The sequence below is a fragment of the Gadus chalcogrammus genome, chromosome 9 (assembly GCF_026213295.1).
Source record: "Gadus chalcogrammus isolate NIFS_2021 chromosome 9, NIFS_Gcha_1.0, whole genome shotgun sequence".
In the NCBI taxonomy this organism is placed as follows: domain Eukaryota; kingdom Metazoa; phylum Chordata; class Actinopteri; order Gadiformes; family Gadidae; genus Gadus; species Gadus chalcogrammus.
This window is the reverse complement of record NC_079420.1, coordinates 10,559,328-10,583,612: the sequence shown is the minus strand read 5'-3', so window position 1 is coordinate 10,583,612 and position 24,285 is coordinate 10,559,328. Positions and strand designations below refer to the sequence as shown.

Below are 24,285 nucleotides of genomic sequence, written 5' to 3'. Positions count from 1 at the left end.
TGCAAAAACACGAACACAACCGTGGTGATCAGGAGTTAATAACGTTCCGTCTCATCCCGACACAACCGTTCTGAGAGGCGGTTTACAGCCGGGGCGAGTGACGGCCAGATTGAACCGGTCTTAAACAGGACGGATGGTGACTGCCCCGGAGAGACAGGCGTGTTATTAAAGCAGGCCGCAATACGGCCGTCAGCAGAACAAACCGTCACACCTCCACACATACCGACCAAACACCACCCAACCCTGGTCTATCAGGGTGGAGCAACTCACCACACGTCTATCAGGGGGGGGGGGGGGGTGTGTGTGTGTGTGTGTGTGTGTGTGTGTGTGTGTGTGTGTGTGTGTGTGTGTGTGTGTGTGTGTGTGTGTGTGTGTGTGTGTGTGTGTGTGTGTGTGTGTGTGTGTGTGTGTGTGTGTGTGTGTGTGTGTGTGTGTGTGTGTGTGTGTGTGTGTGTGTGTGTGTGTGTGTGTGTCAGATCTGCTATAAGGGTGGAGTAACTCACCACATGTCGATCTGCGTGGAGTACTCGGAGGAGCCCAGCAGCACGTCGGGGGGCCGGTACCAGAGGGTCACCACCTCGTTGGAGTACGTCTTTGTGGGGACCGACTTCGCCCTCGCCAGGCCTGGAAAGACAGGGAGAGGACAGTTAATAAACCAGGACGTGTACTATTCATCTATATAGTCTATCTCTATCTATCTATGGTTATCATCCATCTATCTCTGTCCATCGTCTATCTCCATTGTCTATCTCTATCGTCCATCTCCTGTCACTAGATGAAGCGGGTTTTGTTTTGTTCGTCCTGGTACTTAATGGACACACTTATTGAATGTTGTACGACCTTGCAATCGTACAGTACTTAGCATTGTGTACCCTAGCAATCTTGGTTGTAAACGAGGAATGGGTTAATCTAGTGATTGTTAGTGCTTGGCACTTGGTTCTATGAACATCCTTACTGTACCGACAGCGATATATATGGTCTTTTCTCTTTCTTTTGACAAATGTCAATGAAGAGTTTGCTTGTTTGTTTAAAACTGCACTATGAAAGTTCTCTCAACAGCAGTCTTTTGTGGCTTTGGTCGTTAATACAGTTGTAGATATTTTATTATTTTTTTTTAAAGAGTAAATTGCTGCTTTAGAAAGTTACATAAAGCAGGTTTAAACCTTGTCATTCTCAATAGAAGAATTTGAACGAATTGAGCCCCAACGTTGAGTTATACAAGCAAAACCTTTAAAACAAATACAGGCTAAAGGGCTGGGGCATTATAATGCATCATGGGATATTTTGTTGTCTATCTAGTGAGTTGTAGAACTGTAGAATCCTAAATCAACGTAAATCGACCATAACCCAGCCTAATAATTAATAACAATAATTTTGCCCCATGATGGCAAATCATTAATCACGATTAATATCAAAACCAAAACCAAATCATTATTACCTCTAACATAATAATAAATGACATTCCAATGCTGCTATGCTTAAAACATGGGGGCATGGATGCGATGCGTCTACTTATTTAGAAACATGCATAAACATATCATACAGATGAGACACAGCCATTAGGATCATGTTCTCGCCGTCGTACCGAAGTCTGCTAGCTTGAGTTCTCCGCGCTCATTGATGAGAAGGTTCTGTGGCTTCAGGTCTCGGTGGAGAACCTTCCGTTTGTGACAGTAGGCCAGCCCCCGCAGGATTTGGTAGAGGAAGATCTGCCAAAGGAAGACGTGTTTTACAGGTTACCGCTCATTTGCATAGCGACAAAGCCGTCTGTGAGGCCGCGGCGGTGAGATTAGACTCTGAGCGTTTTGGAACCTGCAGACATGAGCGGAATACAAAGTAGGTCCCGACTCGGATCCAAACTACAATCCAATATAAATGTTGTTTAATTAGGTTTTCATTAAAACAAGGTAACAATTATATATGGGCAATTTGTTCAATTTCCAAATTGGCAAAGATTTTTTTTCTCTCATGAGACAATTATAATTTCCAATTACGCTGCAAGGTTTTAATGTATTAGATTTTGTTCAGATGTAGTTAGTCCAGAAGGGTTCCGTCAGCAGGGGGCAGACTGAAGGAATCCCAGGCCTCTGGCCCCAGTGTGACAGGCCCGAAGCAGCCTGACCGCAGGCAGCCGGGCTGAACATGAAGCAGCCTGCCCTCAGGCCAAAGCAGCCTGCCTGAAGCAGCCTGCCAGCGGGCCTCTGGCCTCAGTGTGGGGGTCTGAAGCAGCCTGCCGAACCTGAAGCAGCCTGCCAGCGGGCAGCGGGGCTGGGCGCTCACCTTGACGTTCTGCATGCTCAGGATGTTGCCGCAGTCGTCCATGTACTGCTTCAGGTCCTTGTCCTGCAGGAGGGGAGAAGGTCAAACATGACAGGTACAGGTGGAACTGAAGAGCATCAACTTAGGGGGGGGGGGGGGGGTTGTCAGAGTGTGTGTGTGTCTTTGTGTCTCTGTGTGCGTCTCTGTGTCTCTTTGCGTGTGTGTGTGCACATATGTGTGTGTGTGTGCGTTCGTGTGTGTGTCTGTGTGTGCGTCTTTGCGTGTGTCTTTGTTTCTTTGCATGCATGTCTTTGCGTGTGTGTGTGTGCGTTACCAGGTACTCGAAGACCAGCGTGAGGGACTTGTCCGTGTGGATGATGTCGTGCAGAGTGACGATGTTGGCGTGCTTCAGGTCCTTCAGTAACGACACTAAACACACACAAGGAGACGGTTGGTCCCATGCAACACAAACAGCAGCAGAAGTCCTTGTACAAAATCATCCCGCTTTTATTTGAGTCATTCCTGGTGAACGAGAATCGTCCAAACAGGATTCGGATTTCTGTGAAGACTGCAGAATGTCGGAGTCTATCTGAGATCCAGCGAGTCGTCTCTTTAGTCCGTCTGCGTTTACAGATTCATGTTTCACAGCGCCTGGGAAGCATCCCAGCACTTCTGCTGGCCACACACACACCCACACACACACATCAATAATTTAGTGCATTCCCTCAATACTGTCCATCTCAGCTGTCTGTAGTTAAGAAAACATAGGATTGATAGAATACAATCTTATCACACAAATAGTGGCAGGTGAAAACCAGCAAACACGGCAGGTGAACACACAAAAACGGCCGCAGGTGAACAGACGTAAACGTGTACTCACACACACAGGTAAACACACATAGCAGAAGGTAAACACACACACACAGGGCAGCAGGTCAAACTGAACACACACACACACACACACACACACACACACACACACACACACACACACACACACACACACACACACACACACACACACACACACACACACACACACACACACACACACACACACACACACACACACACACACACACACACACACACGACCCACCCTCCCTGATGGCGGTGCAGGGCGCCCCCTCCTCGTGCTCCAGCCGGATCTCCTTCAGGGCCACCAGGTTGTCGGTCAGCTTGCTGCGGCCCTTGAACACCGTGGCGTACGTCCCCTGCGAACCACCAGGCGTTAGGGACGGGAGCCAGAGGGTCTGTGTCTGGGTTATCAATGCTTTATCAACCTGAGTGACTGAGTGAGTGAGTGACTGAGTGTTTTCTTCTGTGTGCGTGCGTGCGTGTGCGTGTGCGTCTCTGTGCGTGCGTGTCTCGTACCTCCCCCAGTTTGTCCAGCTTAATGTAGGTCTCCAGTTTGCCGAAGCCAATCTCCGACTGGAAGGGAGAAGGAAAGGGACAAACAGCATTAATGAGGCACGGAAGACATCGTGCAGCGACCAGAAACCTTACCGAGGGGGGAGGGTACAGGAAGGAGTCTGTCCTATGATGGCCACCGCGGCTGACCCCCAGTGACAGTCACTGGCCCTGGGCTACATGTTCTCTCTATTTTTATGGCGGCATGAATGTGTATGATGAGGCCAAGACACAAACAAAGCCCTCATATGCACAAGATGTATTGTAACGGGGCCGCGGGGAAGAGGGAGACCGGACCGCGATGAGAATAGACGAGTCCCAGGGACCGCCTTCGCCTTTAAATAAAACATTGCGTCGCGCGCGGCTATCTTTATCACTCTGCAGTCGCTGCTGCTCCACACAGGCAGTATGTTTGTCAGGGGGGGAGAGCTCTCCCTCTCCCCCCTTCTCCCCCTCCCTCCCTCTGCTACAGAAGGAACAGCGCGCTCCATCGATCGACACGGTCGAGGGCCGTGAGAACGTATTGACGGGCTGTGGACGATGTGCCCGGAGAGGCCAGATGTTACATGTGTGTAGACGTGTTCGAAGACGAGGCTTGCTTCGTTCTGGGTGTTTCCCTTCCGTGCTCGCAGCGTTAAGACGACGTGTGGATCTGTTCGATGTGGTTTTTGGTTTCGATCACAGTCATTTGGATCCAATTAAAAAAGCTCTGTCGTTTTATTGCTCGTTAATCAAACACTGATTCCACCAGTTTAACACAGCAGCTATTTCTGGCTGCATGAATACAAGTGCCCCATTGGCTACCGCCGTACCTATCCTCCCCCTTACTTCCCGGTTCAAAAGGACGACACAGAGACGGACTCGCAACAAACACGGCACTAAACCCGGCACCGACGCCATTTTCTTTGGGAACCACATCACTTCTTTGCAATATCTTCCTCTCCTCCCTTCCCTCTTCCCTCCCTCTCTCCACCCCTCTCCTTCCACTCTATCCTCTCAGCCTCCTCCTCTCCCTTCCCTCTCCTCTCAGGAATCCCTTTCTCCATCCCTCCCTCTCTCCTCTCTCCTCTTTCTTCCCTTCCTCTCTCCTCTTCCTTCCCTTCCTCCCTCTCTCCTCTTCCTTCCCTTCCTCTCTCCTCTTCCTTCCCTCCCTCCCTCCCTCCCTCTCTCCTCTTCCCTCCCTCTCTCCCTCTCCTCTTCCCTCCCTCCCTCCCTCCCTCTCTCCTCTTCCCTCCCTCCCTCCTCTTCCCTCCCTCTCTCCTCTTCCCTCCCTCTCTCCTCTTCCCTCCCTTCCTCCCTCTCTCCTCTTCCTTCCTCTCTCCTCTTCCTTCCCTTCCTCTCTCCTCTTCCTCCCTCTCTCTCCTCTTCCCTCTCTCTCTCCTCTTCCCTCCCTCCCTCCTCTTCCCTCCCTCTCTCCTCTTCCTTCCCTCCCTCCCTCCCTCCCTCTCTCCTCTTCCTTCCCTTCCCTCCATCCCCCTCTCTCCTCTCTCCCCCCTCCCCTCTGTGCGACGGAGCCGTCTCACCAGGGAGGCCCTCCGTGAGCGCCGGCTGAGGGGCATGTCGAACTGGGGGCTGCGGAGCTGCAGCTTCTCCAGGTAGCCGTCAGGGATCCGGATGTCGGCCGGCAGCGACAGACGCTTGTTGAGGTCCTGGAAGGGAGGGACAGAGTAAACGGTAAAAGGACTGCATTCATACAGCGCTTTCCTAACCAGTGGCCACTCAAAGTGCTTTACAATACTGCCTAACATTCACCCATTCATGCAACCCATCCACACCCCGACGGACGGCGGAGTCGACCACGTAAGGCGACAGCTCGTCAGGAGCAGTGAGGGTGAGGTGTCTTGCTCTGGGACCCCTCGACAAACCGGGGATCGAACCAGCAACCTTCCTGTTTCAAGCCGACCCGCTCTTCCTCCTGAGCCACATGCCGCCCCACTAGAGGAACGGAGGAAGGGTTGGCATCGCAGAGGAAATGATAACCCTGCTGAGATAGCAGAGGGGAAGGCACTGGTTGAATAACACGTGGCATGGGAACTGTGGCTTTGAATGTTGAATACAGATTTTATATAAACACCCACGCGTTGTCGAAACGTGTCTGGTCGCGGCATGGTGGGCATAGCTCCACACCGGAGGGGGGGGGGGGGGGGTAAGGCTCTCCCCCGAGGAGGAGGCAGAGGCTGGTGACTTGGTACAATACAGGGGAAAAACCACAACCGCACTTCACCATCAGGCCTTTCCTCCACTTGTTAGATAACTGCTAATCCTTGCCTCCCCCTCTCCCCCTAACAGACTCCATCTCTCCATTGCCCTCTCCCTCCCTCGCCCTCACTCCTTCTCTCCATCGCTCTCCCCATCTATCTCTCCCCATCTATCTCTCTCCCTCTTACACTCTCCCACACACACACACACTCCCCCTCTCCCACAAGCACACTCCCACACACACACACACACACACACACACTCCCCCACACACACACACACACACACTCTCTCTCTCTCTCTCTCCCTCCCCCTCGAGTTGCCATTAATCCCCTGACCTGCCCAGGCCGTTCCACGGTGGACGTTTGGATCAGCGTTAAAGATTCCCCTCCCACGCTGCGGAGGCTACAGTGAGGTTGACGTGTTTCCCAGGCCCCCCGATGAAGGGGAAGCTTGGGGCCGGAGACACCGGGGGGGGGCCCGGAGGAACCTTAGCTTCAGATGCTAACTGGACAGCATCTCTTCAAGAGCAGCTCTCCTCTCGCCAATGGCTTTGTGATCAACAGCCCGCATTCAGTCGCTCACACGCTGAATACTGACGGGCCGGACCATTCACAGACGGGCCGGACCATTCACAGACGGGCCGGACCATTCACAGACGGGCCGGACCATTCACAGACGGGCCGGACCATTCACAGACGGGCCAGACCATTCACAGACGGGCCAGACCATTCACAGACGGGCCAGACCATTCACAGATGGGCCAGACCATTCACAGACGGGCCAGACCATTCACACAAGGGGAGGACCTCAACATTATCTCAGCCATTGGGGAACTCAATTGTCCTGCTCAAGGGCACAGCGACAGAATTAGCCGAGGAGGAAGGGTTGAAGGATTAGAACTGGAATCTTCTGATTGACAAATGACTCGGACAGTTGGCTGAAGTGGCAGAAGTGGCATGGCTGTCCGCCGAACTGTGTAGTATGTATGTTTATGAGACAGTTAAGCATACGGTTCCATCATGCTCATCGCCTTGTAACCCATAAGATCATCTCTTCATCCTAGGATTCTGAGGGATTTGAATGAGGGCAGAACCATTAATCTAAATATGATCCAAATCCCAATATGGCCGAGTGGAATACCCAAATCACAGGAGCCGCGATGTTTCGGATTTGAAGTGGTTAAGGGTAAAATGATTACATTTAATCATTTTATACATTTGATTAAATGTAAATGTATAACGTCACTGACAGGGCAGTACTGCAGTGATTCAGTGTTTCCCTGGGCTGCACATCGTTTCCTCCAGAAGTAAGAGCATGTTTGTCGGGTTCAGACCCCAACAAACGTCCGACCACAATGTTTCGTTTCTTCAGTTAAAAATATAACTTAAGTCCCATTATTTAAGATTGCTTTCACCACAAAACCCCCTTCCCTTCCTCCTTTCTTATGAATATACGTTCTTATAAAAAAATTATGATTGTGTTTACGCTTTAAAGTCTTTGAGTACCTATAAAAAGCGCAATATAAATCAAACGTATTATTATTATTTTTCCCGCTCATAGTAAATCATATCCCAACACGGCCCTGGGTTTATGGTCTGTGCATCCGGTCAGGACCGGTTGATGGTCAGCCTCCGTGCCTCAGACACCATCCATCAGCTGACCTCTGACCCCGCCCTCCCTGGGCTTGTCCAATCAGCTCGTCCTAATCTGCTTCCCCAGGGCCCATCTGGAGCGCATTATTCTAATCCCTGTGACGCAACAGCAGAGCAGGCCGTGAGCAGAACACCACCTGACCACCGGGCAGGGAATCCCTTCCTCCGCCCTTCAAGGCCCTCTGTCCCTCCACCCTTCAAGATCCTCCGTCTCCCTCCCCGGCCCTACCCCCCTCAACCCCACCCGCCACATAACATAAAACTAATTTCACTGTTGTTCCGACCGCTACAACCCTGCAGATTAGCGTAGCAGTGTGTGTGTGTTTGCATTTTTGTGAGTGTGTGTGTGCGCGTTTGTGTGAGTGTGCGTGTGTGTGTTTGTGTGCGTGTGCGTAGCTCGGTGTGCACATCTAGCATGAACTATTCGTTTTGCAGCAGTGGCCTCCGTGTTCTCGTGTGTGGACAGGCTCCCCCTCACGCCTAAGAGGCTTAGCGGGTGTAAAGGTTGTTTTTCTTTCTCTTTCCAGCACACAGCCTGCTCTTTGAACGCACTGGGTGCCACAGGCCAATCCCAGGGAACCTGGGGCCGCGTCGGCCAATCAGCACAGGCTGAGGAATACGGGGGGACGGGGGAATGCTGTTGCTAGCATCACAAGACCTTTGAAGGGACAGCAGCTCACACACACGCGCGCGCGCATACACACACACACACACACACACACGGGCGCACACACACACACACACACACGTTCAACCTCAGACTTAATTCGCTGTCTAACGAGATGTTCCAGGCACTTGATACGAATTTGGTCCCTTGCTCGCGCTCTGCCTCTCCCTTTACGTCCAGACGAGGAGGGAGCGAGGGAACAGATCCCTGTGGTGGAGAAGCCCTGAGTGCTGCTCCTCATGCTGCGGTCAAAACATCTACTCAACGAGCTTCGCGTGCAAAACATGTTTGTTGTTATTTCCGTCCCGAAATTTGCATTCAACGGAAATATTTCAATAAAGGCAGTCCTTAGGCCGTCCGCTACGAGGGGCGGGCGACGGGAGGGCATGGGGGTGCAAAGGGCGAGATCCAGAGCATGTTGACATTACGCAACACGCCTCTGGGAAGGCACAGATGTCGCATACAGAGAGGAGCGCTGTCCCTCGCTCTCCTTCCTACATGGCCCTGTGTGCTCTCTCGCCCCTTTCCTAGAACACCTCGGATAGGTATTTAAACAGAGAGCCACTCAGAGCCTTTGGAGTGTGCGTCCGAGCGTGGGGGTGTGTGTGTGTGTCTGTGTGTGTGTGCGCGCGCGTGTGTCTGTCCAGTTGAGCGTGTGGGGGTAATGGTTGTGTGAGGGGGATGGTGGGTGAGTAAATAATCACACCTGTTCCACATGAATAAAATCGGAAATGTGGAAATAACATCAGAGACAACAAAGACAGAGAGAGCCTGTCTGTCTGTGTGTCTGTCTGCGCGTGTCCCTTCTATCTGCAGCTCCATATCAAAAGCACAGTCGGGGGTCTCCTCCAAGGCCCCCAAAACCTGTGGTGAGGACCCCAGGTGTGTGCGTGTCTGTCAGCGGGTGGCTGTGTGTGTGTGTGTGTGTGTTTGTGTGGGGTCACCCTCACCTCGGCAGAGATGCGGCGGTTGCCGCGGTTACGTAGACACACCCCCGTCGGCGACTGCACATCGTCTGAGGACGTTCCGGAAGCCTGGTCGCTCTCCCCGTCCGACCCCACCTTCAGGTTCTCATGGACGATGTCTGGGGGGGGAGAGAGAGAGGCAGGCAGAGAGACAGAGAGAGAGAGAGCGAGAGAGAGCGAGAGACGGAGAGAGTAGGAGAGAGCGAGAGGGAGAGGCAGCGAGAGAGAGAGAGAGAGAGAGAGACAGACAGAGAGTCATGGGAGGGTGGGGGTAGGGTGGAGGTCATGGGAGGGTGGGGGTAGGGTGGAGGTCATGCCACAGCAGGGAGTGCCTGCATAGCACGGGCCAAGTGTGCGGATATTTTTTATCATAGACACGCGTGTGCCTGGTATATGTGTGCGCGTGTGCCAGGGGCCACTTCTTGTTACGGTGTGTCATCATCAGTTATTCACGTTGGTCATGTAGCCGCTATGCTAACATGGGATGCTCCTGCATTGTCCAATCCCCTCAGAATGTCAGCGCGTGCGTGCTCGGCTTCTTCCCGCTCGCTGGCGACAGGATGCCCCATCACTTTGGCTTCTGAATCCCGACAATATGACGCGCCCGCCGCGCTTAATTCAATCAGAGCCGTCCCACACATCAGGCCGGTTCAGCCTCGCTAGTCAGAGCTCATTGGGAGCCAGCTTCTGTCAGTGTCACCCCATCCAGTCATTGTCTGTGCGCGTGTCATGCCATGCCAACTCACTGTGTGCGCGCGCGTGTGTGTGGGGTCTATACGAGTGCATGACTCTTTTCGTGTGCGTCTATCTGCATCCACGCGTGTGTTTATGCATTTGCGTGCGTGCGTTTACAGGTTGGTGTACGTGTATCCGTCCAGCGTCCATGCGTTTGTGTGTGTGTTCCTATGTACGAGTGTGTGTGAACGTCTCTCTGCGTGTGCGTCTCTCTGTGCGGTTGTGCAAGCGTGTGCGTCTCCGTCTGTGGGTGTGTATGCATGTGCTTCTCTTGTATGCGCGCGTCTCTGCTATAGTGTGCGTGTGTGTGCGTTTGCGTGCCCCTATGTGCGTGTGTGCGTTTGCGTGCGTCTCACCGAGGCGGCTCCCGTTGCGGGGCATGGCGGTGAGGGCCCCCCCCCCTGTGGCGCTGTGGGGCCGTCGCGGCGGGGGCTTCCGGAAGGAGCCCGTGTACTGGTGCAGGAAGGAGTGCACGGAGTGGGCCGACGGGGGGCAGCCGTTCCTCACCACTGGCTCTGGGGAGACACACTTTCAAAGTAAGAGCGGGACCACTTCAACGGTCTGCATTTATACGGCGCTTTTCTAACCAGTAGACACTCAAAGCGCTGGTCAATAGCGCCTCACATTCTCCCAATCAGTCAAACACCGACGGCGCAGTCAACCATGCAGGGCGACAGCCAGCTCGTCGGGAGCAGTCAGGGTGGGGGGTCTTGCTCAGGGACACATCGACACTCAAGCTAGGAGGAGCCGAGGATCAAACTAGCGACCTTCCGGTTACCAGCCAACCCGCTCTCCCTCCTGAGACACATGCCGCCCGAACACTTGCCTTTCACAGTAGGAGCGTGACCACTTTCACAGTAAGAGCGTAAACACTTTCACAGTAAGAGCGTGTCCACTTTCTGAGGATAATTGAATTTCCTCTGTGAGCACAATGAAACTGATAATCATTCAATTAAAATTGTATTTGTATAGCCCTTAATAACAGGTACAGTCACAAAGGGCCATATATTTATGACGTGACAATGTCATGATATGATATGGCAATTATAATACGGGACGTGTGTTTACTGATACACGATCGTTGTAATAATAATAATAATAATAATAATAGATTAAATGTATAAAGAGCTTTTCTAGACACTCAAAGACGCTTTTCAGTGAAGGGGGGACCTCACTCACCACCACCAGTGTTGTATCGTATTAAATTACATTACAATAATAACAATTACAATTGGGATGCGTTTAGCGGTTTGTTCATCCAAAGCCACTCGGTGCGGGTTTGATACCTGTGATTAATGAACGACTAGGGGCTAGGTATCTTGCTAAGGGGTTCCCAGAGGAAGACTGCTGACATTGATCACCACAGACAGCAGGGTGCTCACTACAGACAGAAGGGTGCTCACTACACACAGCAGGGTGCTCACTACAGACAGAAGGGTGCTCACTACAGACAGAAGGGTGCTCACTACAGAAAGAAGGGTGCTCAATACAGACAGCAGGGTTCTCCATCACATATTGACAGGCACATTGAGCACACAGCTTACCACATTTAATATGATGGGTGGGGGTTAATACTCGTTTGAACCGGTCAGGGATTAGCACAATAATAGTTTCGCTTTTTTTGTGCAATGTCGGGCATTCTGTTTACATAACGGTAAAGTCCGGACAAAGGCGCCTTCCAAGGGAACAGAACTTCTGTCGTCAACACCCTTCCAACTAGACTGGTTCCAATACCGATACCTGTATCGGAAATTCCTCCCGTACTGGCTAAAAGGCAGTAAGTCAGTGCGCCGATCCGATAACATCACTCCTTTACTACACAGGCACAGAGCATCACAAACACTATGTTGTTATGCTGCGTGGCCAGAGGTGGAAACCAGTCGTAACAAGATCAGGAGCAGAACGCTCCACAATCGGAGGTGATCCGTTCCACTGGCTGCTCTGCTCCCGTTCAAAAAAAACACACACACACACACACACACACACACACACACACACACACACACACACACACACACACACACACACACACACACACACACACACACACACACACACACACACACACACACACACACACACACACACACACACACACACACTTTTTTCTGCTCCGTTCGCCAAGCACAGAGCACTCTGGCCAAACCTGCCGTTAATCACGGGACAAAAAGCTCTTCACAGAACCCCGGCCGTTCCCAGAGGGGAGCGGAGGGCCGGAGGAACTGGGATGAGCCCGTTAACCCAGAGACGGGGGGTTGGGAATAATAATCACGCCTCCAGTTCAGCGGCGAGGAGATTCAGTCGTGGCGCCCCTGGTCCGGATACATTCCGGGGTATCCATGACGTTACCGTAGTGATATCAGCGACTCGGTCCAGTCGCCAATGCCGTCTCTGACGTTATCCCCCATCGCACCCTCTCTCGCTTTTTATCTCAATCTTTCTCTCCCCCTCTTTCTCGGTGTTTCTCCTCCTGATTACGATCCCTTGATCTCTCCCCCTCACTCTCCATCACTCTCTCACTGTGCCACAGTCTCACTTTAGCACTTTCGCTCCCTCACTGTGTGTCCCTGCATCACTTTTTCTCTCTCACTCTCTCACAGCGTGTCCCTGCCTCACTCTATCTCTCTCACTCACTCCCTTACTGCACCAGACCTGGAGGGTTCCAAACAGCCTGACAACTACCAAAACCGACTTCTTCCAATGCATGAACCCAATATGGAGGACGGATCCTACTGTACTGGTTGCTTAGTGACAACATTGTAATAACCCTGGGAAGGAAGTAGTGTCACCACACCGTCATGTGGATCGAAGGAGCGATTGGCTGACGCAGACATAAGAAAATATCTATTTAATATACCTCAATTCCATCTCTAGCACTTTATTCAACCAAGTCAACAGCCATCCAATCGTCAATATTATCTTTATTCTTAAAGTGTACACAACAAGTAATAGCAATCATTCCCTTTGTGCCTTGCAGTCTTGTTGGCATTGCATTATGTCAAGTGACCAATTTATATCAAGCTGAGATAAACTGTTTTCACACACACACACACACACACACACACACACACACACACACACACACACACACACACACACACACACACACACACACACACACACACACACACACACACACACACACACACACACACACACACACTTCGATTCCAGTGGTCCTCAGGCTCCAGAAGGGGCCCAATCAACACCTTCCTGCCCTGGCTTTGACGACACCCGACCCCCCCACTGAGTGGCTGTGGATGCATGCGTCTGCAGGATCAACTAACGCATCCACATGCATCTGCTGTTCTGCACTGGTAGTTCATTCATGCAGCCATGTGCTGTCAATTCATTCAAGCATTTGTGTGCCGGCCCGTCAATGCAGTAATGCATCCATATGTTGTTAATTCATTCTTTCATCCACATACCTCTGCTGTTGTGCACTGTTGATACCTTCATGCATCCATGTGCTGGCAAGTCATTCATGCCCTGTTGATGCATTCATGCATCCATGTTCGTCTGCAGTTCTGCACTGTTCATTTGTAACCGTGCACGACAGCAGACGAAGCCACCTTCATCTGCCGTTGAGCACTGTTATTTCATTCATCCACGCAATCACGTGCGTCCCCGTTTGTGTGCTGTTAATTCATCTCCAACGCACCACGGCAGACGCACGCCGCCCTGTGTGTCTGGCGGCATGCGTATCGTTCCAACCCCCTCCCGAATACGTTTCGTGAGCCTCACCGCCGTCCTTGAGTCCGTTCTCCTCGATGGTCATCTGCTCGGCCAGCTCCGACAGGGACTCATCGATGGTGTGGCTTCCCCGCAGCGTCTGCGTCAGGCGGCGCCGGAAGCGCTTCATCTTCTCCATGGAGCTCTCGGGAAGGGGAGGCCTGTGGGGGGGAGAGAGGGGGAGATAGTTACATTACATAACATTAAGGTAATTCAGCAGACGCTCTTATTCAAAGCGACTCACTATGAGTACATTGGTCAGAAGAAAGAGAAACGACAGTACATGTCGGTACAGTAAGGATGTTCATAGAACCAAGTGCCACGCACTAACAGTAACGAGGTTAACCCCTTCCCCGTACACAAAAAAGATAGCTAGGATAAGATGCTACATAATGCTTAGTACTATTTTTAAGTGCCAGGACGTAAAACATACAACAATGGGGTAATTTAAGAGACAGGGTGTGACATGGGGCTGTGGCAGGGGCTAGCCCAAAATGAATTGTAGTTTTTATCAACGGTTTAAAAAGGGGGGGGGGGGGGGGGGGGGGGCGTTTTTGAAACCAAACAAGACCCAGGCTCCACCCTGCGTCTCTCTCCCTCTGCCTTACGGCCGGCTATGATTGACAGGTAGGACGGATTCTCGGAACCCGACACAGAGGTTGGCTCAGACCGAGGAAGGCGCAGCCGGCTCGAAGCGGATATTCGCACCATGCCTTCTCCTCCCCGATACTGCTCTGTTTCGAACAAATGACCCTCGGGGGGCAAGTGGCACAGGAGGTAGAGCGGATCGGCTGGTAACCGGAAGGTTGCTAGTGCAATCCCCGCCTCCTCCTAGCTGAGTGTAGAGGTGTCACTGGGCGAGACCCCTCACCCTGACTGCTCCCGATGAACTGGCTGTCGCCTTGCGTGGATGACACCGCCGTCGGTGTGAAAATGTGCACATGAATAGGCAATATTGTAAAGCACTTTGAGAGGCCACTGGTTAGAAATGCGCTGTATAAATGCAGTCTGTTGACTCAATTAACTGCTCTTCATTCTTAGCGACATCACCTTTATTGCCTTGTTTTTATATAAATCATCCCCCAAGAAAAGCAGAAGGGTTTACTTCCGATAAAGCCAGAGACATAGATTCACACACGACCATCGGGGGAGCTAATCTAAAAACGGACCAATCACAACAAAGAGCGCTCCTCTGCCCGGGCAGGACTGGGGAGGATTGCGTCACCCCGGGATGTCAGGCTGTCACGCAGAGACTACTCCCTGCCAGGTAGGATCCGTCACATGGGAAAGAGGGGATGGGAGGGGAGTGGAGGGGAGGGGCTGGAGCGGAGAGAGGAGCAGGCCCCAGCAGGCACACGGTGAATCAGTCGTGAATAAGCCCAGAGTCCTACAAGAATCACACCAGACAAAACGTGGAAGGAACACACCTCCGTGGCCCGGAGCCATGCCATGCCCCGACCTCGCCCTCCCCCTTACCATGCCACTCAACCTTCCCCTGTATCTTCCTCCTCCTCCTCCACCTAACCCTGCCTCTGCCTCCCCCTCCTCCACACCCAACCTCTCCCACCTGCGTCCCCAGCCTCTCCCTTCTCCCCCACCTCTTCCGTCCGCTCCCAGAGAAACCTCATCAGAATTCAGGCGAAGGAGCAGACGATTAAAATTACATTAAGAGGACCCAGGAGTCGAGGCCTGAGTGAGCACAGAGCTACACCAATCAACACCGTGCCAACTTTGACTCCAACAGACGGCCGGTCGCTAACCGCTGCCGTAGCACTAATGCTAATGCTATAACAGCACTTTCACACACCGGCCCCTCAGAGAGAACACCTCCACCACCCCCCGGAGGGATTTTCCCAGCGTGGGCGTGGCCACAAACCACACTCCACCAACAGCTAACAGAACCCCTACGAGAGAGTGAGAGAGTGTGAGTGTGTGTGTGTGTGTGCAACGTGGGGGATGAAAGATAGCAGGATGACAAACCAGAGATGATGAGCGTCAGCCTCAGACTCCTGCCGGGGTGAGTGTGTTCCATGGAAACAGACCAAAGGGTTGATCATTACAATACGTGGCCTCCCAGACAGACCTGTGGCCCTCTGGAACTGTCAACTGACATACAGACTAAGAGCAGACACACAGATCTAGACCGGTCTGTCTGTCTCTCTGTGAAGACTAAATACAGACACATGAGTCAGGGGACCTTGAGGAACCTCTAGATCCCCAGTCTCTCCCAGTCCCTCCCAGTCCCTCCCAGTCCGCCGCCAGCTGGAGCGGTCCTGCGTTCAGAGCTCCAGGTTGGGAATCCCACAATTTTCTCAACAACCTTCGGCTGCTGCCCATTCTGTTCTTTACCAGTTGAACGGCAAAACAGCGATCATTCCACTCACTCACTCATTCACTCGGATATCAGGGCAGCATCGCCGTATCTCAGATTTATTCTTTTTCGAGCATTGTCCGGGGCTCCAGTCACACACGTGAACCCACCGCACATTCCCCGGCAGGGTCTGCTCAGAGGGAGCGTGTCCCACAGAGTGCTTTTATAGTGAGCCTGATGCTATAAATACAACTTATACAGAGGGGCTAGGCGGTGGACCAAATCCAACATCCATATTTCTGACAACATGCCCTTGATATCAATATTGTGCCAATATTGTAAGGATGAGGGGTTGAGGCATTCAGATTTTTGATATTAATCATCAGTTATAATAATGGAGACTATCTTGGGTGAAGGGACGGCAAGTCACAGTCTGCTGCCAAAGGGACATCACTTGAACATAATGCTACCTTTAGAAGCAGGAAACGACAACAGGAAACGACCATATCGCAAAGCCCTACTTAAACATTGCGTTCTCTAGTTATCCCAGCCTATGCAACCAAAAGCCCCTCTGCTCCGCATGCGTCGATGTGTTGGCAGGAGACCCCCAGGCAGTACCCACCAGACCAGAACCTGAACGGGGATCTGTGGGGGAGAGAGCGGAGGGGGAGGTGGAGGGGGACTCGTCTGATCAGCTCAGCCCTCTGCTCTCTGCTGACGGACTGGGAGCTGTGGTTCTGATCCCTCCCTATGCTTCGCTACAGATCCGCTGGGAACGGGCCCAGTGTGTGCGTGTGCGTGTGTTAGGGAGGGGTGGTATCCCAGGCACGGCGATTAGGGATTTGTAACCAAGGCGACCCTGCAGCATTTTCCACGACGAAAAAAGGTGCACGACAGCTTCAATAAAGCCATCACCATCACCCCTTCCCCCCCCCCCTCCAACCCTCCCCCCCATCGCTACCTCCACCTCCAGGACATGAGGACGCGCCCCACCAGAGAACAGGAATAAAGGTTGTTTATTACGGTTGCACGGATCCCAGGCCTGATGCCAGCAGACACGCGTGCCATACGGAGGGCACATGTCTCCCCAGCGCTGCTCGAAGCGAGGCGCAGAACCGGAGCGAGGCGGAAAACCGGAGCTACTGAAGAACCGGAGCGAGTCAGAGAACCACAAGCCGTAGCCTTGGAGAAGCAGCACGGTGAACCCTCCCCCACCGTACAGGAAGTAGAGGTCACACTGCGGACCCCCCCCCACCATACAGGAAGTAGAGGTCACACTGTGGACCCCCCCCCCCCACAGTAAAGGAAGTAGAGGTCACACTGACCCCCCCCCCCCCCACTACAGAGCCGGTCAGACAGTCACTTAAACAGCCCATGATGCCAGACTCTGGAGAGAAGTGACCAGTGCTCTGAAACCAGTCAATAATTAAAGCTAACCCAGTTACAGATTAAGCGTTTCCCTACCGCGACCGACTGGGACAAAGACGCCGGATTAAACCTCTCCGTTCAGGTTAACAACAGACTCGCTGTGCTTTAGAAGGAAACCCTGGTTCTCCCCAGAATGACGCGTTGCTTCAAGAATGGCAGTCAGCCCACCACCACCCCCTATACATCCACCACCACCTCCTCCAAAACACGCAGCTCCCTGCCTCGACCCACCCTGGCACATACCCACACCCACCACCACCACCACCCTTACACCACCAGCTCCGGCCCACCCTTCGCATATTCCCACCACCACCAACCCAGCTCTCGCTGGGGTGAGCAGAGGAACAAGCACGTCGCTGGCGTAGTTCCCTGGTGAGCTCAGCGCTGCCTTTCTAAAGAGCAGCCTTCTCTCACCCCGGCCCAGACAATGAGGACATGAGTGAAGGAGTTGGCTCCATTAGAGACCCGCGCATAAAGGCCGGCATTGTGTGGTTCACAGTGTAAAGGAGAGAGAGACATAGAGAGAGAGAGAGAGAGAGACAGGGTGAGAACGAGAGACAAAGAGACAAAGTGAGACAGAGAGACAGACACAGACAGCGTGAGAACGAGAGGCAAAGACACAGTGAGACAGACGGAGCGAAATAAACATACAGCGACATAGACAGAAAGAGAGGGACCGAGGAAGTGAGAGACAGAGACAGAGACAGACAGGCCGCGAGAGAGGAAGGCTGCTGTGGCGCGCTGAAGCGATCGAGCGGGGTAGGTTCTCAGCGTGGTTAACGGGGGGGGGCTGGTTACACAGTGATAAACCCAGGTGAGGTCGAGGGGAGTCTGACTGCGGCACAGCGAGCGCCGACATCAAAGCCGTGCGTGTGACATTCCTTTTCTCGACACACACGAAGCGAGCGGCGTGCCAAAACTGTGAGCTGTTCGCCGCGCTGCCTCTACCTCTTCCTCTTTCATCCCGTCAAAACAAGAAAAAGGATGCGCATGACAAGCTTAGAAAAACAAAACCAAAAAAAAAAAAAAAACACACCGAAACTTTTCGGGCATGGCTGCCATGGTAACCGTGTTAGAGGCTAGAGTCGCGGGGCTGGTGGCGGCAGGCTGTTTCTGTCTAAGCTCTCTCTATCCGTCTCTCCGTCACTCTCTCCCTCTTGGTCTCTCTCTCTCGGCCAGTGTGACCCAGCCAGGCCAGCGGTCAGGTGACTGACCCCTGGCTCTCCTGATAGGTCAGGTTCTGACTGCAGGACGGTAAGCAGGTTAGAAGGCTTGGGGGAGGAGAGGAGGCAGACGGGGACGCGTGCTGCACCGCAGAGCGCTGCACCGCAGAGCGCTGCACCACCCACACCAGGACCAAAACAAACCGACATGCTGCGTAGCGCCGTGAATGACAGACTGATTCATGTGTGTGAGGCGCTTGGTTTGATGAAATGGGCTCCGACAATGCCACTGTAGACAAACACACACACACGCACCGATACGGACCACACATCAAGTATTCACATGGGAACGCGATCATTTATTCAGAGTAGAAGGCAACTAAAAATAACCGCACTGGATAATCCATACATCGCTCCCACTAGTCTTCTCTTTTCCTGAAAACAACAGGGTACTAAAAGTGGTCAAACGCTCTCCCAGTCCTCCGCTCTTTGTTACTGTTTACCAGCTGTAACATACTGCTGATGGTTCCCTCCTGTCTGATCTGTGCACTTAGATGCAGATCAGTGCACTTGAAAGCCTTTCCCTTGGCTGTGCATCATGCAAACATCACCACGGTGGGCCAAAGTGCTAGCTTGACGGTGGATCACGGTGACAGTAATACAGTACATCCTTAACCTTCAGACGGGCCCAATGCACCCCGGGGTTAAATTCTGGGCGAGCACATTCTGTTTATGATTGGACGGGGTCAAGGCTAGGTGGAACGGAAATTAGAATGATTGTAATCATTTGAGGTGGTTACCAAGCGTTAAATAGCTGGTCCTTTTCAGTTAGAAATGACACTATCTGATCAAATCAGACATGGCCACCCCTCCTTGTCAACTATTCATCTTATTTAGTTAGTTAACGAAGGTCTGATCATCTGATCAGACCTTCTGCCCTGGTTGCCCCGGTCGTCTGCCTTGGTTGCAGGGTTCTGGACCGACTAAGGTTGGATCGTGTGATTGGTAGAGCTCTGGACCGACTAAGGTTTGATTGTAGGATTGGTAGGGCTCTTGGTTGACTGTTCGAATGTTAGTCGAACAGTCCTGTTCTTTGTTACGATAAAGAAACAAAACAGGAGACCAGGCTTTGGTTGGGACTACAGTCTCCCCAGGTGACATGTTGTTGAACACCATGAGGTGGGTTGGTCTCTGTTTACGAGCTGGCCCTAGGCGGTGGAGTTCCTCGTTTTAGACTGGTTTTATGAAGATGACTGGGAGGAATACCTTTTCAGTCCAAACCGAAAGTGAAAGGCAGTAAAGCGCTACGGTCTGGTTGTGTACTCCTGCATCGCAACAGCAGATTATGTTGTTTGAAAGTCGATATTCAACAGATAGTGACGCTCAGAATTACAGCCCTCTGATGTGAAGACCGGACTCAAGACTTGATCTGACCTGAAGACTTGGTCTGAGTCCCATGGTTCTAGTGGGGTTTATCTATCCAGGAGACTGATAGCAGCCAAATTCCTCTCTACAGAGCCATCGCTTGGTTGATCTTCGACTAAAAAGAACAAAGAACCGTGCCTCCTATTGAACCAGATGGATGGAAGCACTTGAAATGTACAGTTTAACTACAATGCAAACCATCCACAGTTGTAACATTGTGTCACTTATAATATAGTGGGGTACAAAAACATTTCAAAAAAATGTACTGCTTTCTGCAGGGTTGGTTAATGCCGGCACAATTACTGCGTGTTGTTCACCCAAAACATTTACTGCTTTCTGCAGGGCTTGTGGTGGCTCACGTGCACCTGGAGGGACCTTGACCCATATGGTGCCCGCGGTCAGGATGAATACTGATCAATAGTAATGCTATGCAGCCGGCCCCCCGACCTTCTCTGTCAGAGCTCAGCCTCCAGTCAGGGTAGTGGGTTAACCCCACAGGCCCCGGCTCATACTGAGGGCCAGGTGGGGCTTAAGGCCCCGGCTCATACTGAGGGCCAGGTGGGGCTTAAGGCCCTGTCTCATACTGAGGGCCAGGTGGGGCTTAACCAGGCCCCGTCTCATACTGAGGGCCAGGTGGGGCTTAACAAGGCCCCGTCTCATACTGAGGGCCAGGTGGGGCTTAACAAGGCCCCGTCTCATACTGAGGGCCAGGTGGGGCTTAACAAGGCCCCGTCTCATACTGAGGGCCAGGTGGGGCTTAACAAGGCCCCGCCTCATACTGAGGGCCAGGTGGGGCTTAACAAGGCCCCGTCTCATACTGAGGGCCAGGTGGGGCTTAACAAGGCCCCGTCTCATACTGAGGGCCAGGTGGGGCTTAAGGCCCAGTCTCATACTCAGGGCCAGGCGGGGCTAAAGGCCCAGTCTCATACTCAGGGCCAGGTGGGTCTTAAGGCCCAGTCACATACTCAGGGCCAGGCGGGGCTAAAGGCCCAGTCTCATACTCAGGGCCAGGTGGGTCTTAAGGCCCCGTCTCATACTCAGGGCCAGGTGGGGCTAAAGGCCCCGTCTCATACTCAGGGCCAGGTGGGTCTAAAGGCCCCGTCTCATACTCAGGGCCAGGCGGGGCTAAAGGCCCCGTCTCATACTCGGGGCCAGGTGGGTCTTAAGGCCCCGTCTCATACTCGGGGCCAGGTGGGTCTTAAGGCCCCGTCTCATACTCGGGGCCAGGTGGGTCTTAAGGCCCCGTCTCATACTCGGGGCCAGGTGGGTCTTAAGGCCCCGTCTCATACTCGGGGCCAGGTGGGGCTAAAGGCCCCGTCTCATACTCAGGGCCAGACGGGGCTAAAGACCGCATCTCATACTCAGGGCCAGGTGGGGCTAAAGGCTCCATACTGAGGGCGAGTTGGGGCTAAAGGCCCCCGGCTCCGTCTCACACTGACCAGGGGGCCAGACGTGGCTATCTCTGCCTTATCAGTTCTCCTATCTCAGAGTCAACATAGGACTACTTTACTGGGTCCCTAACGGCCCACAGTGGCCTGCCCCCACACACACACACACACACACACACACACACACACACACACACACACACACACACACACACACACACACACACACACACACACACACACACACACACACACACACACACACACACACACACTTTATTTAGATCGATCTTATGAGGAACATTGTGAGCACCAACACAGTTTCTGGGTATTTAAGCAGAACTTGGCCCAGAATGAACCTGGCCAGTGACTGAAGGAAGACAAATCCAAACCCATTGTTGCTGGAGCAGTGATTTGCATACGCTGTCCCGGTTGAGTCACACCAGGGGAGGTTCTCTCCAGTAAAGGCCACATACCTAGCAGCCTTAACATGCGGTTTTTGAAACCTCCTAACTAACTAGCGGAGTAATTATTAGCCTTCCTCAAAACCAGAGCTGTGCTGGAACATCCAAGGTGAAGTCAGGCTTGTCCGAGAGACAACTCGGTGGTGTTAAGAGCTGCGTCTGGCCTTCTCCTCCTCCACAAATAGACCGGACATACCGACTGATAAGCACCCCCAAAACGGGCCAAATGTCCCGGGAAAACACCGCACTGACTCCGAGCCGTCACCTGTTTCAGACGCTGAGGTCAGGGAGGAACGCGACCCAGATATCTGCTGAGGGATCGAGGGGACACGGTGACACTCCAAACACAGCTGCTCTGATCCAACGGTGGGAAATGGAAAAAGGTACGAAAATGTTTCCACATCAGGGCCAAACACACGCAGGAAACACTAGAGTATCTGTACCGGCGAGTACGCAAGTCTATGCGCCGATCCCATGCCATCGGATCAACAGTAGGTGAACCGACTGTACATTGCTGTCATCTTAAGAGAACCCTTCAATAAGAACAAGTGGTATTAGTAGTTACAATGCTAGATTCTCTAACGGTATATACACTCGGTATCGGCCGATACTCAAGTTCAGGAATCGGGAAGGGAGAGATTGCATCGGAACATCTCCACCCCACACCCCCCTTAGGAACGACCAGAGATCCAAAGGGTTGTACAAAGGCCAATACTGTCTGGGTGTGCGTTTAGGAGAGTGGATGCCTGGGTATAGTGTTGTTTGGTTATTTTGGAGGGGGGGGGGGGGGCGCCGTTGGTAGTGGAAGGAAGCTGTTTGTATTCACTGCTATGTTTAGACCAGAGTCCAACCTGCGACTGAGCAGCTGCTGCGAGCTGAGAAGTGACAAATTAACCTTCAGCCAACTGTCCCCTCACTGGCGGTCAGGTCATCATTACCCCCGTACTCCTTGCCCCCAGTACGCACCACATGAAACAACAATATTCAAACCTATTCACAAAATGGCGCCGCCCCCCAAAGCATCAAACACAACAACATCTACAGTTTAGGGGGTCTGACACAAACCCAACCCCCTGCTCTACAAGTTGGTGTGGCTCGCTGCGTATCAACTCTTAGCAGACCAAAACAGATCCATTTACAGACACACACACACACCAACGTACAAGCTTGGAGTGCATACCCAGAAGAACCACACACACACGGAGAAGAACCACAGACACACACAGACATGCCAACGTACAAGCTTGAGCACACACCCAGAAGAACCGTGGACCGAACACACACACACACACACTATCCGATCTGATGCTGCTCTCTTTGCCAGAGCTGTGCAGCTACAGCTGCTTCAACGGGGAGGGGGGGTCAGGTTACTGAACCCACCCACCCAGACCCTCACCAAGGGAACCAGTCCACGACCCACATACAACCCCACCTGCAACCTCAAACAGGAAACCTGCCGGGCATAGCACAGGCATCAGGTGTGGGGGACTCCAGGTAGGGGTCTCTCTCTCTGTGAAGGGTCAACCGGTAGTTCTCACGTTCACAGGAGAAAGGGCCTTCACACTATACCCATACTAGAGTGCACGCCGCACAGGAAGCGAGGAGGAGGTGCTTCCTGCGCACTGTGTGGCGTAAACAGAGACGAATTGCGTTACAGCATAAGGGGCGTCTCATAAACCAGGAACACGGCATGAATGGTTTCATCCGACGTGAATGGTTGAATGAATCCTGCATGAATGGTTGCATACTGCGTGTGCGCGTCACTGCGTACTCCACCCATTACTCACACACCTGGGTGAGACACGCAGAAAACGCACTACTCACATATGGTTCAGACAGGTTGAGTTACAAAACTATGAACCGAAAAGGCTTTTAACGGAGAAACCAGACGTTTGTGTTGAGACTGTGGGGTTTAAAGAGTTCGGATATTCGGGGGGAAAAGGAAGTCCTAATGGTACGGAACCAGTATTTTAGTACGTAGTCGCTAGTTATGGTCTGTATTGCATATTTCGTCCCTGGACATGAGAATCGCCACGACACATACAACGACAGACGTTGTATTTTGAACGTCAGAAACATCGCAGTAAGTCCTGTGCCAGCTCGTTGGTTATAAGCTCCCCGGTTCTAATCTGGAAGCATTGTGCTCTGAATGGGACGACCAGCCCCAGTAGCACACAGTATCACGTTACCAGCGCTACCACTGCGCTGGGAAGTCAACATTGCCACATTGTAAATCGTAAACGGACTGCGTTTATACAGCGCTTTTCTAACCAGTGCCACTCAAAGCGCTTTACAACACTGCCTCACATTCACCCATTCATGCACATATTCACACACCGACGGCGGAGTCAACCATGCAAGGCGGCAGACAGCCCGATAGGAGCAGGGATCGAACTAGCAACCTTCCGGATACCAGCCAACTCATTCTACCTCCTGAGCCGCATGCCTCCCGGAGCTCCACGGTTCTAATCTGAGATCGTTGGG

The 24,285-nt window shown here is 52.5% G+C and overlaps 2 protein-coding genes across 6 annotated transcripts in view; one reads left to right on the top strand and one right to left on the bottom strand.

Annotated features, from left to right (window-relative positions):
* LOC130388713 (cyclin-dependent kinase 17-like) overlaps positions 1 to 24,285 on the bottom strand; it is a 30,822-nt gene that overhangs the window by 6,129 nt on the left and 408 nt on the right. For both annotated transcript variants that reach the window (XM_056598186.1, XM_056598187.1), the window contains exons 2-11: positions 13,635 to 13,783; positions 10,247 to 10,405; positions 9,141 to 9,274; positions 5,193 to 5,318; positions 3,634 to 3,690; positions 3,359 to 3,473; positions 2,594 to 2,688; positions 2,281 to 2,343; positions 1,586 to 1,709; positions 504 to 624 (exon numbers count right to left, since the gene is read on the bottom strand). In XM_056598186.1, coding sequence (XP_056454161.1) covers positions 504 to 624; positions 1,586 to 1,709; positions 2,281 to 2,343; positions 2,594 to 2,688; positions 3,359 to 3,473; positions 3,634 to 3,690; positions 5,193 to 5,318; positions 9,141 to 9,274; positions 10,247 to 10,405; positions 13,635 to 13,761 — 1,121 coding nt within the window. In that variant the 5' untranslated portion in view covers positions 13,762 to 13,783. The remainder of the gene's footprint in view (positions 1 to 503; positions 625 to 1,585; positions 1,710 to 2,280; positions 2,344 to 2,593; positions 2,689 to 3,358; positions 3,474 to 3,633; positions 3,691 to 5,192; positions 5,319 to 9,140; positions 9,275 to 10,246; positions 10,406 to 13,634; positions 13,784 to 24,285) is intronic.
* ucmab (upper zone of growth plate and cartilage matrix associated b) overlaps positions 23,578 to 24,285 on the top strand; it is a 9,856-nt gene continuing 9,148 nt past the window's right edge. For 3 of the 4 annotated variants that reach the window (XM_056598190.1, XM_056598189.1, XM_056598188.1), the window contains exon 1: positions 23,578 to 24,285. This exon is cut by the window's right edge. The gene's annotated coding sequence lies outside the window, so the exon portion shown is untranslated. The other variant, XM_056598192.1, reaches the window with a different exon arrangement.